At 39.5% G+C, this 13,200-nt stretch overlaps 1 protein-coding gene across 1 annotated transcript in view; it reads left to right on the top strand.

Moving 5' to 3' along the window:
• The window catches only part of LAPTM4B (lysosomal protein transmembrane 4 beta), a 60,951-nt gene extending 57,839 nt beyond the window's left edge, over positions 1-3,112 (top strand). The window contains exon 7 of the mRNA XM_082752346.1: positions 1,074-3,112. Within this exon, the coding sequence (XP_082608472.1) occupies positions 1,074-1,148 (75 nt within the window). The 3' untranslated portion in view covers positions 1,149-3,112. The remainder of the gene's footprint in view (positions 1-1,073) is intronic.
• The last annotated feature ends 10,088 nt before the right edge of the window (positions 3,113-13,200 follow it).

The raw sequence follows: 13,200 nt of genomic DNA on the forward strand, positions 1-13,200 counted from the left end.
AAACTCCCATCAATTTTAATGGTGTCAGGGTTTTCCCTGTACACGTTTAGACATTCAGCTTCATGTGCCCTTTAATGACCAAGAAGTGATGCTGATATAGCTGGAAATTCCATTGTGAATAATTGATTTTCAGCTGCATAAAGTACCTCTGCCAATGCACCACAGCTGATATTTTTACACGCTATTGATAGATTTTAGGGAATGCACACTCATTTTTCATTTAGACATCCATTTCACTCTCAGTCCCTGCTGGGATTCACAGACCAAGTGCTCTTTCACCTTTTCACATGCAAGCTACTTAATGTCAGTGCTGGTGACTTTAAAAAATGGCATGGTAGCTAGCATGCTGGTTTACAGAAGTAGAAACTTTGGTTCAAATCCCTCTGCCCTGTGTGGCCTAAACTTGCACCTCCCATGCCCTAGGAAGCTGTCAGGCCTCCCATGAATGGGGATGATATATGATTAAAGCTGTCCTAATTTCTATCAGATGTTTAAGTATTTACTGAAGAGCTTATGGTAATGTATGTCTTCCCTCTCACAGCTGAGAGCCCCTAAAGCACAAAACTGGAGATTTATTTAGACGTTGGTAATTTGTTCTCAATTTTCTTTCCTTCCGCCTACCCCAACTTCTTCCAGTGAGATCTCAGAAAGAGAGGTTTGGGGGACATTCCTCACTCTGGTTTAGCAGCCTGAGCACTCCTCCAGGAGACATGGTTTAAGCACTGTAGACAGAGACAGCTGTGGAATAAGCATCTACTGTCACCGTCAGATTGAAGAAATTCAGGTACCAGCAATCAGTGGCCTTTGGCTGAAATCATGCTGCCACTGGAGTCAATAAGATTGAGAAGAAATATTTTCCTTCATTATGAAAACCGACACATAAATTGAAAAGGAGGAACTTTAATACTGTTTCATTTTCTAACTAATCAGCTCCTGATGGCTCTATTTTGTTATTTTTTAGCACAAGGCCTTTTTTTCCATTTTTTTTTTCCTTGTAATTTTTATCAGCTGGCTTCTTTTTAGAAAATATAACCTTGTTTTTTCTTTTTTTTTTTTTTTTCTCTTTCCTGCAGGTGCTGTTGCCACCATATGATGATCCTGTGAATGGAGCTGCTAAAGATCCACCACCACCTTATGTGTCAGCATAAGTGAGAGCGTGCTGTGTACCTAGGGAGGATAGCTTTACTTTTCAGACACTGGAGCAATAGTTTGATAATTTCACTTCCAGGATATAACCTCTATGGGTTATACGTTGCTGTTTTGCTGACATACTGAAACCTAAATTGTATGATTAAAATTCTGTAGATAGTTTTAATAATTTGCTGCAACCACAGTAGTGTGCTGAACTAGTTTCAGAACAATTCTGGGTAGCGATAAGGTTACAGTAGTTGCTGAGTAGCTTTGTCCACCACGCCTGACATGCAGTGCTACAGGATGGAGAACTTGGCATTCTCAATCATGTTCAGTGTGATGCCCTTTTTTTTTTTTTAATTTATAAAACTTCCAAAGCATTACAAATGTGTTTCTCAGATGCCCACTTTAACCTTCAGAATACAGACCAAGTCCAAGAAGTGACATTCAGCTTCATTCCTGTTCTGCGAAAATCTATGAGTAAGCATGCTTACTCATATGAAAAGTGATGATTGCAAGAAGGATGAAAGTTATGTACTATTCTCATCAACCTGGCTAGTGAGAAACCAATTTAATGGGGAAAAATAAGTATGGAAATTCAGAGTGGACAAAAGCACTCTGTGATGTGTAACAAGCCAGAACCTGTGGTCTACAAGGACTCAGTCCCAGCCTGTAACCATTCTAATGGTCAAAAAAACACCCAAAACAACAACTTCTTACCAACTTCTGGTAATTTTCTTTTCCTGCCCGTACGCCGTTTTCCTCTCCAGAAACTTCTCAAGTAGCATTTTGAGGTCAATAACTGCCTGTTTTTAAAGTCCCATGGTTAGGTGGCAAAGCTGCATCTTTCACACTCGATATGCAAATGTTTTCCCATTGGAATGTGCCTGTAAATATCGCAGTGTTTTGCTGGGTGTGAAGTAAATTATGCAGATTCCAAGATATATGTTCCCAGCCTGTGGGAAACTTATGCATGCACCTTCCTGGAGCATTAGCAGATACCTTTAGCGTGTTTCGTATACGTCAGCGTGAGGATTTCAGATTCCTTTTATAACCAAACTGGTTATGCTGAGAATCTTCCTCATGGGACTCATCCATCCACGAATGCTTGCGTGAGGTATTTTTTTTTTCTTCCCCAGAGAAGTGCCTCCTGCACACGTAACTTTTTGTTGCTGATGAAGATTCTACTTTTACTGAAAAGGACAAGGAAATATAATGTCTATCTCTACCTCTCACTGCTCCCCCCCCATGGTGCCTCCTCTGCATTTGGGGTGATTAAGTAGGCTGAAGCAAGGCTGATGCCACTGCACAGAGGAAAATTGCAGTGCAGAGCTGAGGGATGGTTCGGAGGGGCACCAGAAGCACCCAAGGGGCCATCCCTCCTGTGGCTAGCTGGCACTTGAGCCCACACCCTTCCCAGGGAGGATGCCTGTTCTCACCTGCAGTGCATTGGCTCTATCCTGCAGACCGAAGAAGAGTGGAGCTTTTCCTGCCTTTTTCTGGAAAAGACCTTTTCAGGGGAACACAGGACCGACAACTTCTTTTCACAGAGGTTCTCACCGTGACCTGTCCTTGCAGAGGCCATGGAAGGAAGGGTAACACGCTCTTTCTGCCTGTCTTTTCCACACCCCCGGAAAAAGCAGGTCCCAATCTGCCTCTTGGCATCTTACTTTGTGGTTCATTCACTCTGAGATCAAACTAAGCAATGCTTTTGACTGAACCAACCCTGAAGTCCATCCATTGATCCCTGTCACAGTCCTACTGCTTCCTTCAGAATAACTCCATGTATAATGATCTCATTGCAGTTGTCTTTGGGAATTAATCTGAATTTAGGGGGTTGGGCTGGTGGGGCTTCTGAGCTTCGTTTTCTTTCATTCTTGACAGATTTGTGAAGGATTTTAAATAGTCATCTGTTTGAGAAAAGCTGGTTGTAAATACATCGCATCTGTGTATACAAACTTCTCTACAATAAAGGGTGTTTCCTCAAAACTGTGGAAATCTTTTTTTGTTGGTCTCCCAAGCACAAACCTACATTGATTCCTTTCCAGTCAATCTGACATGGCAGGATTTTCTCTGTAAATCAAGTAAGCAGCAGTTTTTCATCCAACTTTCCATCCATATTGTGTAAGAGGAGAAAAGAATAGTAAATTTATCAGATAATTTTTTGTACAATAAAAACAAGAAATAATTGAAGTTTCTATTTTGTTGTCCAGAACTGCAGACAGTTTCCCAGGTCTGATGAAGTGTGTGATGCAGAACAGGGATATACTGAGCTCTACTGAAAGCTATGGCTTCTTTTTTTCCACCTCATTACAAGGGATAACATTATGCTAATTCACATGAAATTTCTGTAGACTTTAGCTTGTCCAACTAAGAAGAATTCTCTACGCATACCATACGTGCGTAAGTGTGACTGCATGTGTGCTCCTGCCAGTTCTCCTTGTGTCTTGGAGCTGGGCCAGTTTGAGTTAAAGGAGGCAGGGTTGTGGAGGGGGCAGATAATGCAACCTATGTTCAGCTCTGCTGATGTACTAGAGGACCCGTGGGGGAAGACGAGTTGCCCTGCTCTCAAGGAGGCCAGATTCTCTGGGTCACATGAAAAGAAAGAACCCCAGAGTAAGTTTTTTTTTTTGTCCTCAGTTGTTGAATTCGTTCTCCATTTCTGTGTCTAATCCTGGGGAATTCACACTACAGCTTTTCTGTAATTCATTTTTATTACTCAGTCATCTGTGACACACAAAGCCATTAAAAACCTGGCTTGTTAAGTTGTTGGGAGCTTTGGGGACTGCTTGCTTTTCTCACTATTCCTTGCAGTTTTCCATGTCTCCTAGATATTAGGATTGTGTACTTACTCAAATTCGCTCCTGTTTTCTTATCTTAAATTCTGTTGTGGCAGTTTATAGTAATAATATCTGGTAACTTGAAGAGTGGAAAGAAAATATTTTCAGGTATGTTCATATGGAACATCATAAATATGGAGTCAAGGTCAGCAAATAGCAATCTAAACCTTGACAGTACAAGAAATGTAAGTAGATATTTTGCTGAGATTTTGTGTTGTTGTTGTGTTTTTTGATGTTTGTTTGTTTGTTTTAGTATTAGTTGTAAGGCATTTTAGGCTTCACCAAGCCAACACATGCTAAAGCACAAATCCCATTTCTCTCATCTGTGCCTGATGCTCTTATTCCTGATGGAACAATGTAGCTTCCCTTTCTCAAATACACATCCGTGCATCACACTGCAGAAAGTAAAGAGGTATTCAAGAAGAGATGTATTCAAGAAGAGACGTATCATGCATGTAGCAGGGCTGGCTACTTGGCAGGAGAAAAGAGGCTGGCCACTTGGCTACTAGAGGAGAAGCTTGCTAGCTAGCAGTGTGGCACTTGCAAGTACATGAAATTTTCTAAAACAATTATTAACTATTATTTTAGTTGCTAGTCTGTCTGTATTTCTTTGGGAAAGCCCTTGGTCTTTAAAAACAGCCCAGACTTGATATTTTACCAAAGGCCACATCAGATGAATTCATGGCCAAGAAAAGCTTGGCAAGGAAACAGAGGGAAAAATAATTACATCCTTTAAGCAACACAGAGAGACAGATGTCATTGCGTTGAGAGGTTCACCACAAAAAAAAAAAAAAAGGTTGGCTGATGTGCTCTCTTTCTCCCATGTTATGGTCAGGAGGAAATATTGCTCCTGTAACCTGTTACATTATCTGTAATGCCAGGTGTGATTCAGATTTTCATCACTGGAGTGGATGATGCCTTGATTCCTACCAAACTGTCTGGTTTGACAGGACTCTGAGCATATAGTGGCTGCTTTTTCCAGAGCTAACTCGTATCCTTGCCATTTATATGTCTATACTGGGTATACTAGGTGCAGAATTTGCTATCAGGTACCACAAAAAGGTATTTCATGAAAAATTTTGGTGCCTGTGGCTATGGAGATGTTCCAGCACTATCTCAGTTCCCAGCTCTGAGAAACCCCAAACAGCAGCCATAGCTATCTAAAGGGAGGCTTGGCTCTGATAAATCGGGATTAGAGTTCTTTCAGGGAAGGACTCTGGTATTTGTAAATGATGGCTCCACACCCATGGATTTGACCCAAAATGGTTCTGCAACGTGGCCAGTTTTTCAGCTGAATAGCTCAGCAGGGTGTGGAAGCCAGATCTGTGACCTTCTGCCTGCATCCTCCGTCTACCTCCAGCAGGATACAAAGCAACAGGAGTGAAAACCCCCTTGTCACTCCGCCAGCAGATATCAAGTCTTTTCAAAGCAAAAAGGCAGTCCTTCAAATATACCCTAGACAATGATCTACTATGGTAGCTTATTTTAAATGAAGAGTTTATGTGAAATTCAATACAGTAATTCATTTTGTTTTCTTTCAGTTTATTCGAACCTTGCTGACAGAAGGGCTTTCAGACAGTCATGAAACATCTTTGTCCTCTGTAGCAAAAGCTGGACTTAAGCAATTGGCCTGAGCTGAGGACACCAGGTCACTTGGAAGGCAGAATAAACAGCAAGGAGATGAATCAGGCATGTAGCAGGGCTGGCTACTTGGCTTCATGGAGAAGCTTGCTAGCCAGCAGGGAGAGGAGCTGTGAAGCTACTCTAAGAGAGGGAGCTGCAGCATAGTAGAGGCTTTGCAGCCATTCCAGGTCTTCTGCTTGCTCTTCCAGGTCAGCATGACCAGGAATATCAGGGACGAGTAATCTGCAGCTTTTTAGCCCCGAATTTGGGCACCATTCCAGTACCTAAGTGCATCCTGCTAATAACTCTAACACAATTCTGCTTTCATGTAGACTATTTCTGAGTATACAAATTTATTTTTTTTTGGGGGGGGTGGGGTGGGGCAGAGGTGAGAAATATTTTTGAGCTTTGTTTTACTTCATCATCAGGAACTCTGGGGAGTTGATTGCCTGCAATTTTGAAATTGGTTCCCCCTCCAAAGTGCCCCATTTCAAGTCCATTAATGACAGCAGGGGAGAGGAGGTGATTGGAGCCAGAGGTCCAAAACTGGTAGACTCTTAGCATCAAATCCTCTTAGCACATTCAGTGTCAGGATGAGCTCTCAAATACCGACACTGTCCTAATAAGACAGCTGTGTTCTACTTTATGGACAGCAGATCTTTTGGGCTCCTCTCTGAGCCAGGGGCAAGCACAAACAGATGCCTCATCTCTTATGGAGAAAAGGTGGCTGGCCAGACAACTACTTTTACAATTACATTTTGCATATCACCCATAAACCAGTCTAAGACAGGTGGGACACTGGGAAATTGATGCTATTTGTGTTAATGGGGTCATTCTCAGCAGTAACAGGTGCACCCACCTGAGGACAGGAAGGGCAATAAAAGTACAGGAACAAAGGTGAGAGCTGGCAATTAGTTGCCCATATTTATCCTTTGTGAGTTCCTGAATTCCCCTCCTCACCAAATCATTAGAAAATTGGAATTGGTTTCATTTCCTTCATTGCACTGGAGCCAAAGATGAAATTAACTTTATCAGTTGCACAGGCCAGCTTAAATTTCCTGCTATTGTGTGATCCTGCTTCTTTGCTTTTCATAAAGAAAAAGCAACTAAAGCAGTTCAAAATGCTGTTAATGAAGCAAACTAGTTGATACAGCAGTTTGTTGTTCTTTTTCCCCCCAAATAAAGAAGTCTTCTTTTTCTAATGGAAATGTTTTTCTTTTAACTAGAGTGAAAGTATCTGTGGCCAAAATTTCATCTTATGAAAGCTGGTTGGTTTGCACTTTAAAAGTATATCTTCTATGTGTTGCCTTTTTTTTTTTTTTTTTTTTTTCTTCTTCCCATTTTATTTTGGTTTGCTTTGTTCTGTTTTACCTTGTGAATTACCAACAACAACAAACAAAATAAGCCCATAGCACAGCACAATACATAATAGATGGTTATCTTCTGGTTGCTTTTTCCTCACTTTGCAATTCCTTTTTTCAACCTGGATATAAAGCTCTGATCCAGCGTTTTGCAAAAATAAAGTACAATAAAATTGATGCATCATTATGCTGAACAGACACTGTGAGCACCCCAGGGATCTAGAAAAGTAGACCCAGAGAAACAAGGAGCTCAGAAAAAGAAAAACGTGACTGTTACTGCTGTATTCCTATCCCACTGGGCAGCCACGTTTAGGTAAGTGCTATATCTAGTCCATAGAGCCACCTTGTCTGCGGCCACTTGTGAGAGGTTACTGGAGCAGCAGAGCCCACAGGTGTTGAGCTGGGACCAGTTTATCTCACACAAGTACCCTGAGGATGGCATACAAATGCTGGGAGGTGAATGTGTCTGAGAAAGTATGGCTTCACCTTCACCAGGTGGAATCTCAAGCTGGAAGAGTTTTGAGATACAATCCCTGATCATGTGTTTGTGATGCACGTGTACATCCAACACACAATGTCTTTTCTGGACATTTTTTAGTTCATAGATAGCTTTTCTGCATTATACTTGACACAGATAACAAAGTCTGTAATTAATTCTACTTTGCTTTTGAAGCAGAATGAGTTTATTCATTTTATTGTGAGTCTGTGACTTTTCTCTTTGGGTTGGATTGGATTTGGGTTGGATTCTGTTTACTACCCGACAAGGTTTACTACAACTACAAGCTAAGAGGTTACTACAGATCTTCTCAGAGATTTTATTTCACTGTAATTTTGCTCTGCTGCCATTTTCTGTGAAATACAATCTTACATTTGGATAGATTTTCCAGGTATTTGGGGGTAGGGAAGTTGAGGACTTTTTTTTTTACATCACTTGGAAAACATAACATTATTTAGATATGCTATAGCTACAACTCTATAGTAGTATTTCCAAGAAATCTTTCATCTTCTGTGCTTTCACCACAACAAAGTTTTCTTTCTTTTCAGTCTTTAAAAGCACAGCAGTCCTGTGCATAGCCAAAACATTGGCAAATGCCACCATCGCCGGTGGTGGTACTCAAAAAGTATGTTTTGGAGAGTTCCTGAATTGGAATTTTTAGTCGTCAGGTACAATGGGAGATTCATCATACATAACTATAACCTAGAGGGGCTGAACACAATCCTTGGGGATTTTTTCAGGTCATCTCCTACCTAAATTTGTCTATAATTTTGTGATCTAGTGCACAAATAAATAAATAAATAAATAAAAATAAAATAAAAAAAAATTGAACACAGAACTGCTTGTGGAAATAGACATTGTCAAACTACCCACACTATTTTTTTTCCTTTTTTTTTTTTGTTTTTCTTCCTCTCCCCCCCCCCTTTTTTTTTTTTTAATGGGTTATGAAATGGATCAATATGGGTTTGAGTGCAAACATTATGCACTTGGGCATTTCTTAGACACTTTACTTGATACAATATAATATTTTGACCAGGGAACTAGAATGATATAGCAACAGCATTGCACATATGCAATAGATTGCAAAACAGCTGATAAATCTCAGCTGTAAGTAAGCAAAGAATTCTCAGCGAGTGAGTGTTTCAAGAGAAATTCTGCAGGGATCAGTTTTTGACTCCACCGTGTTTAAAATTCTTAATCTGTGACTTTTAAGAGCATACATCATCAATAAAAAGACCAGATTATATTTTGCCTATATCTTAAGCCTGTAAGTAATTGAAGCAGAATGTTTAAAAAAATAATAGAATGGGTTAGCGAAGAGCTGAAGGAGCCACTGGAAAATATGCCATCAAGCGAAAAACTCAGGAAATGCAATGTCTTTAATAACTCAGATTTAAGAGGTGACTTAAGGACACCATATAAGTAAGTGCATAGGGGACAAAACTTTAATAAGAGAGTCTTAAATGTAACCAACAAAAGTGTAACAGAACCCAATGGCAGAAACCTGCAGATAGAAAAATCAGACTAGAAACAAGCTGGCTTTCTGCTATCCTACACCTTATCCTTCATATTTGATATGTTTTGTAAGGACTTTTTTCACTTGTTAGCAATTTTTTTTTTTTTTTTTTTTTTTTTTTGAGTAATAAAGGAATGTTCTTGCAAGGCAATTCATAAATTAATTCAGGAATGAACTAATGCAGGGAAATTTGGTCTCTTTTGGTGTGTAGGAGGTTTAAGCAAGAACTTGGATGTTTTATTCCAAAACTGATGCCTAGACGTGTTCAATGGCTGCGTATACTTACAAATATTTAAATTTGCTGGATGTTTTGCTGTTCCCTTGCAGTCTGCAGTGCTGCATGGTGCGCTGGGTTTTCTGCAGGCTGTGGAGCCAGCATTCACCTTCTGCCTAAGCCTCAAGGGGATCCAGATAAGGAAAAAAGACTGATAATTGTGTTTAACTCACCACTGGTTTGGACAGAGACGAGTGTACAAGCTCCTGTACAAGCTCCCCGAAGCCATTCAGCCACCTGAGTCCCATGTGTGCTCTTCCAACACACCCAGAAATTTGCCCCCCACAAAATGCAAAAGTGGCTTCTAGTTCATTATGCGGTGTAGCCCAAGGTACAGGTGGGACTTTGCTATGGCTAAAAACTGCTATTTACACAGAGGCTTGGATCATCTGCCCTGGAAACATGTCTGGAAAGTGAGCAAAGGGTGACAAGAGCAAGGACTCGCAGAGAGCAGGGTAGACCTCTGGTCTTATTCTGGCAAGGAGTACAGGACCAGCCCTGGCAGCAGACACCTTCCTTCTTCTCTCCTCTTACCATGGAACAGGTTTGGTAGCACCTATGTTTCCTCATGCACTCTATAAAGCACCGAGTTATCCAGTGGCTGTTGCCACAAACCTATGTGTTGCAGAGCCAAAGTTTCAGGTGTAAAATCTGTCTTAAGATGATGATTGTTTTTAAGAAACCACCAAAACATCTGAACACATTTATCTTGAAGACTGAGCAATCTCTTTTGAATCTAAGTTCAGCACAAGCTTTGATTACTCCTGGATGAGGCCCTGTGGACATACCTTCATCTTCTCAAGATGGTTGACAAATCACACTTAGCTGGGGATCAGCATCATAGCAGTACCACAGCTGCAAGATGTTTTCAGTCTGTAACGTTTAATTGACACCGGAGTGATTCATAATAGCCATAGTTCTCTGTATCAATTAATGTGCCTTACCATAACAGCCTTTTAACAAAATATATTTCTGTTAGGTCACTTAGAGACAAGTAAGCTACTCTAGTCATATTTTTTGTATTAACGTTTTTAAAAAAACACTACTCTTTCCGTGTGTGAGTACTATATTTTTCTTGACACCTGTTACAAGACAGTCTGCTTCATTTTTATATTCTATGATAACAGAATATTCTATGGTTTAATATTGTCAATTAATTTTATTAAAGATGAAATCAGGTCAAATCTCAATGACAATGGCAATAACAGATCAGCTAGGCCGGTATTTCTGTTGCAAATTATGCCACAAAAGCACCCAGGGGTAAGGCTGGATTGGCAACTCTTTATTTGCTTGGCACATAAATCATCACAATTTAAATGTTGTTGGCATTTTCTTTTTTTCATCTTGGAACTACAAAGTTCTGTACAAACACCACTAAGAGCCAGATGGCTTCAATTCTGCCAAAGTTGTAGTTTGGATGAAACTCAGGTGCCTGTTTTGAGCATAACACAAATATTACCTAATATTCCCAAAGAACCTTATTATTTTGCTTACAGTCCAGAAACTGCTGAAAACAGGTGGAAAAAAAGAAAAAAAAAAAGTTGGATTTTTTTTTATCATTGTGCAGGGAGTGACTTAGAGGTAGCAACTTGCATGCTTTCTTGATCATGTTGTAGCCCAAGTTTGGCTCCTTGTGTATGGTGATCTCAATTTTATCTAAGAGCTGAATAAGCAAATACTCAATTTGTCTCTGAAAAAGACTTTTTTTTTAAAAAAAAGAGGGGGGAGAGGGGGCTGAATTTAAGCATGGCATGGCTTAAGTTACCTAGGGAAATGTTGCAAATGCAATTCTACTGTGCACATGTTGAAAGTTACAGCAAAAGTAAAGTGTGTGAATACAGTTGGCCAAGTGGCAGTCCCGGGGCAATGTTTCAGCCAGTTAAAGTAGGTGAGTGCTTTCTGCAGTTGAATACAATTTTCCTGAGGATAATGAGGAAAGGACTTAGCCTACATATGACAAATATTTGCTTTTCAAGTGCCAGCTGCAAGAGTTCTCACTTTCTTCCATAACATTTGAGGGAAACAAATGGATTTTCCAGGAGAATTTCAGTAGGAAAAACTTTGGTGACTATGATATCTGAGCTTCAAGAAACAGAACTTTTGCCTTTTGCCCAGTTCTCTGAGCCACTGCAGGAGACTTCAGTTGCTTGCATTTGCCATCTGTGGCACCTAGAAAGACAAAAGCTTCAGACTGCTATGGTGAGGAGAGATAGGAAAGAAGAAAAACCAAAGTGTATAATGTCTGGCCAGTGAGTTACTTGCCTTTCTCAGATGACTTAAGAATGTGAAGTGATTCTTAGAACTATGTACAGAGCCAGACAAGATCCTAATCCTCAAGCATCTGGACCTAAAACACAGCAAAATCAACACAGAAGTGTGGGAGAGAAGTAAATGCATGATCTCTACAAATTCATACTCCTTCAAACCCTTTGATCTGTGTCACTCTCACTGGTTTTATATATATATATATATATAAAATGAAGTTGATAGAACAGAACCATACATCACTGACCCATTGCTAACTCTCAGATGAATCTTTTTGACCAAAAGTGTGAAATAAACATTTTGTCAATACATCTGTTTGAATCTGTACTGAATTTGTTAACCAGCAGCACATTCCTGGAATTATGGGAAGCATCAGCTGAATGGAAAGGACCCATGTAAGGAAACAGTATGGATTTTCAAAAAATATCTTTCATCCTTTGTTTTTAGAGACTATATAATGTACAAATAAGAATCACACAAGCATCTCAAGGAGAAAGCTACTTGTGGATGCTCAAAAAAACACAACACCAGATGCTCAAAACAGCAAAGAAAATAAGTTAAGTACACACCACAGCAAAATGATTTTTGCTTTTTTTTTTTTTTGAATGATGAAATTTAGCATGTTATTTAACTACATCTTCAAGATACCAGATTAAATATAGCCTTGAACCCTATATCCTTATCTTCTATTTTGACAACTACTGGCTAATGTACCTGCTCTACATGACAGAGGTTATAATTTTAACAGCCATGTAAGCCTAAAAAAAAAAAAAAAAAACACAAAACAAAACAAAACCCAAACCTGCCTTGTCTTTATTTAGGAAAAGTAGTAGAGAAGGGAAAGGATGAATAAAGTTTTACTTTTGAGCTGCTGTAGAAGTTTGAAAATCCCATTATAACTAACACAACCTTAAGTTGCATGTTTTTTAAGATACTAATTACCAGCAGAGCCAGCATTTCAGGAATCAGTGCAAACCACTTAATTTCAGTGAGCACTGGTCCCAGGAAAGGGCATCTCTTCTAATTATATAATTAAGCCTGGTGCTTCCATTGATGGACTTCAGTTTGCATATGCATTGTGAACTGTGCTTGATTAGTTGCAGTGCAGCATGGCTTATAAACCCTGTTAGCTACTCATACATATACATTACAACATTTCCAATCACAGGACTGTCAGGAATAAACTTTTGAAGTGACTTAAAAAATCTGCTTTGATTTCACTACAGATTAATACAGATACTCAGTAGCACAACAGCTTTATTAGCTCACTTATGAGCATTTTGGACCTTGTGTGTCAATAAATAAACCACTGAATTCCTCTGCTGACAAAAGCCATAGACTTTTTATTGCACTGACAACCATTTTAATGTATTTATTTCAACCTTTTTTTACCAAGGTCTAAATATCTTCTTGTTTGTGATGGAAAGTATCAAAACCATGACCTAGTTCTCTGAGAACCCTATCTTGCTAAAAACTTCGCTGTTTATAAATATTATATTATAGCCAACATACCCAACAGCAGTTCACATCAGACATTCATGTCAAAGGGAGCAGACCATCTCCATCCAAATAACACTACAGTTTTCATACCAAATTTTCTTAACAATTCTAAAGAGTCTAGAATGGTGCCCAAGGAAAAGCAATCCTTACTTAGGAGGCACTTAATTTTAACAAATGCAATCTTAGCTTTTATT

The sequence above is a fragment of the Aythya marila genome (genome assembly GCF_965140915.1).
Source record: "Aythya marila genome assembly, chromosome: 2".
Taxonomy (NCBI): domain Eukaryota; kingdom Metazoa; phylum Chordata; class Aves; order Anseriformes; family Anatidae; genus Aythya; species Aythya marila.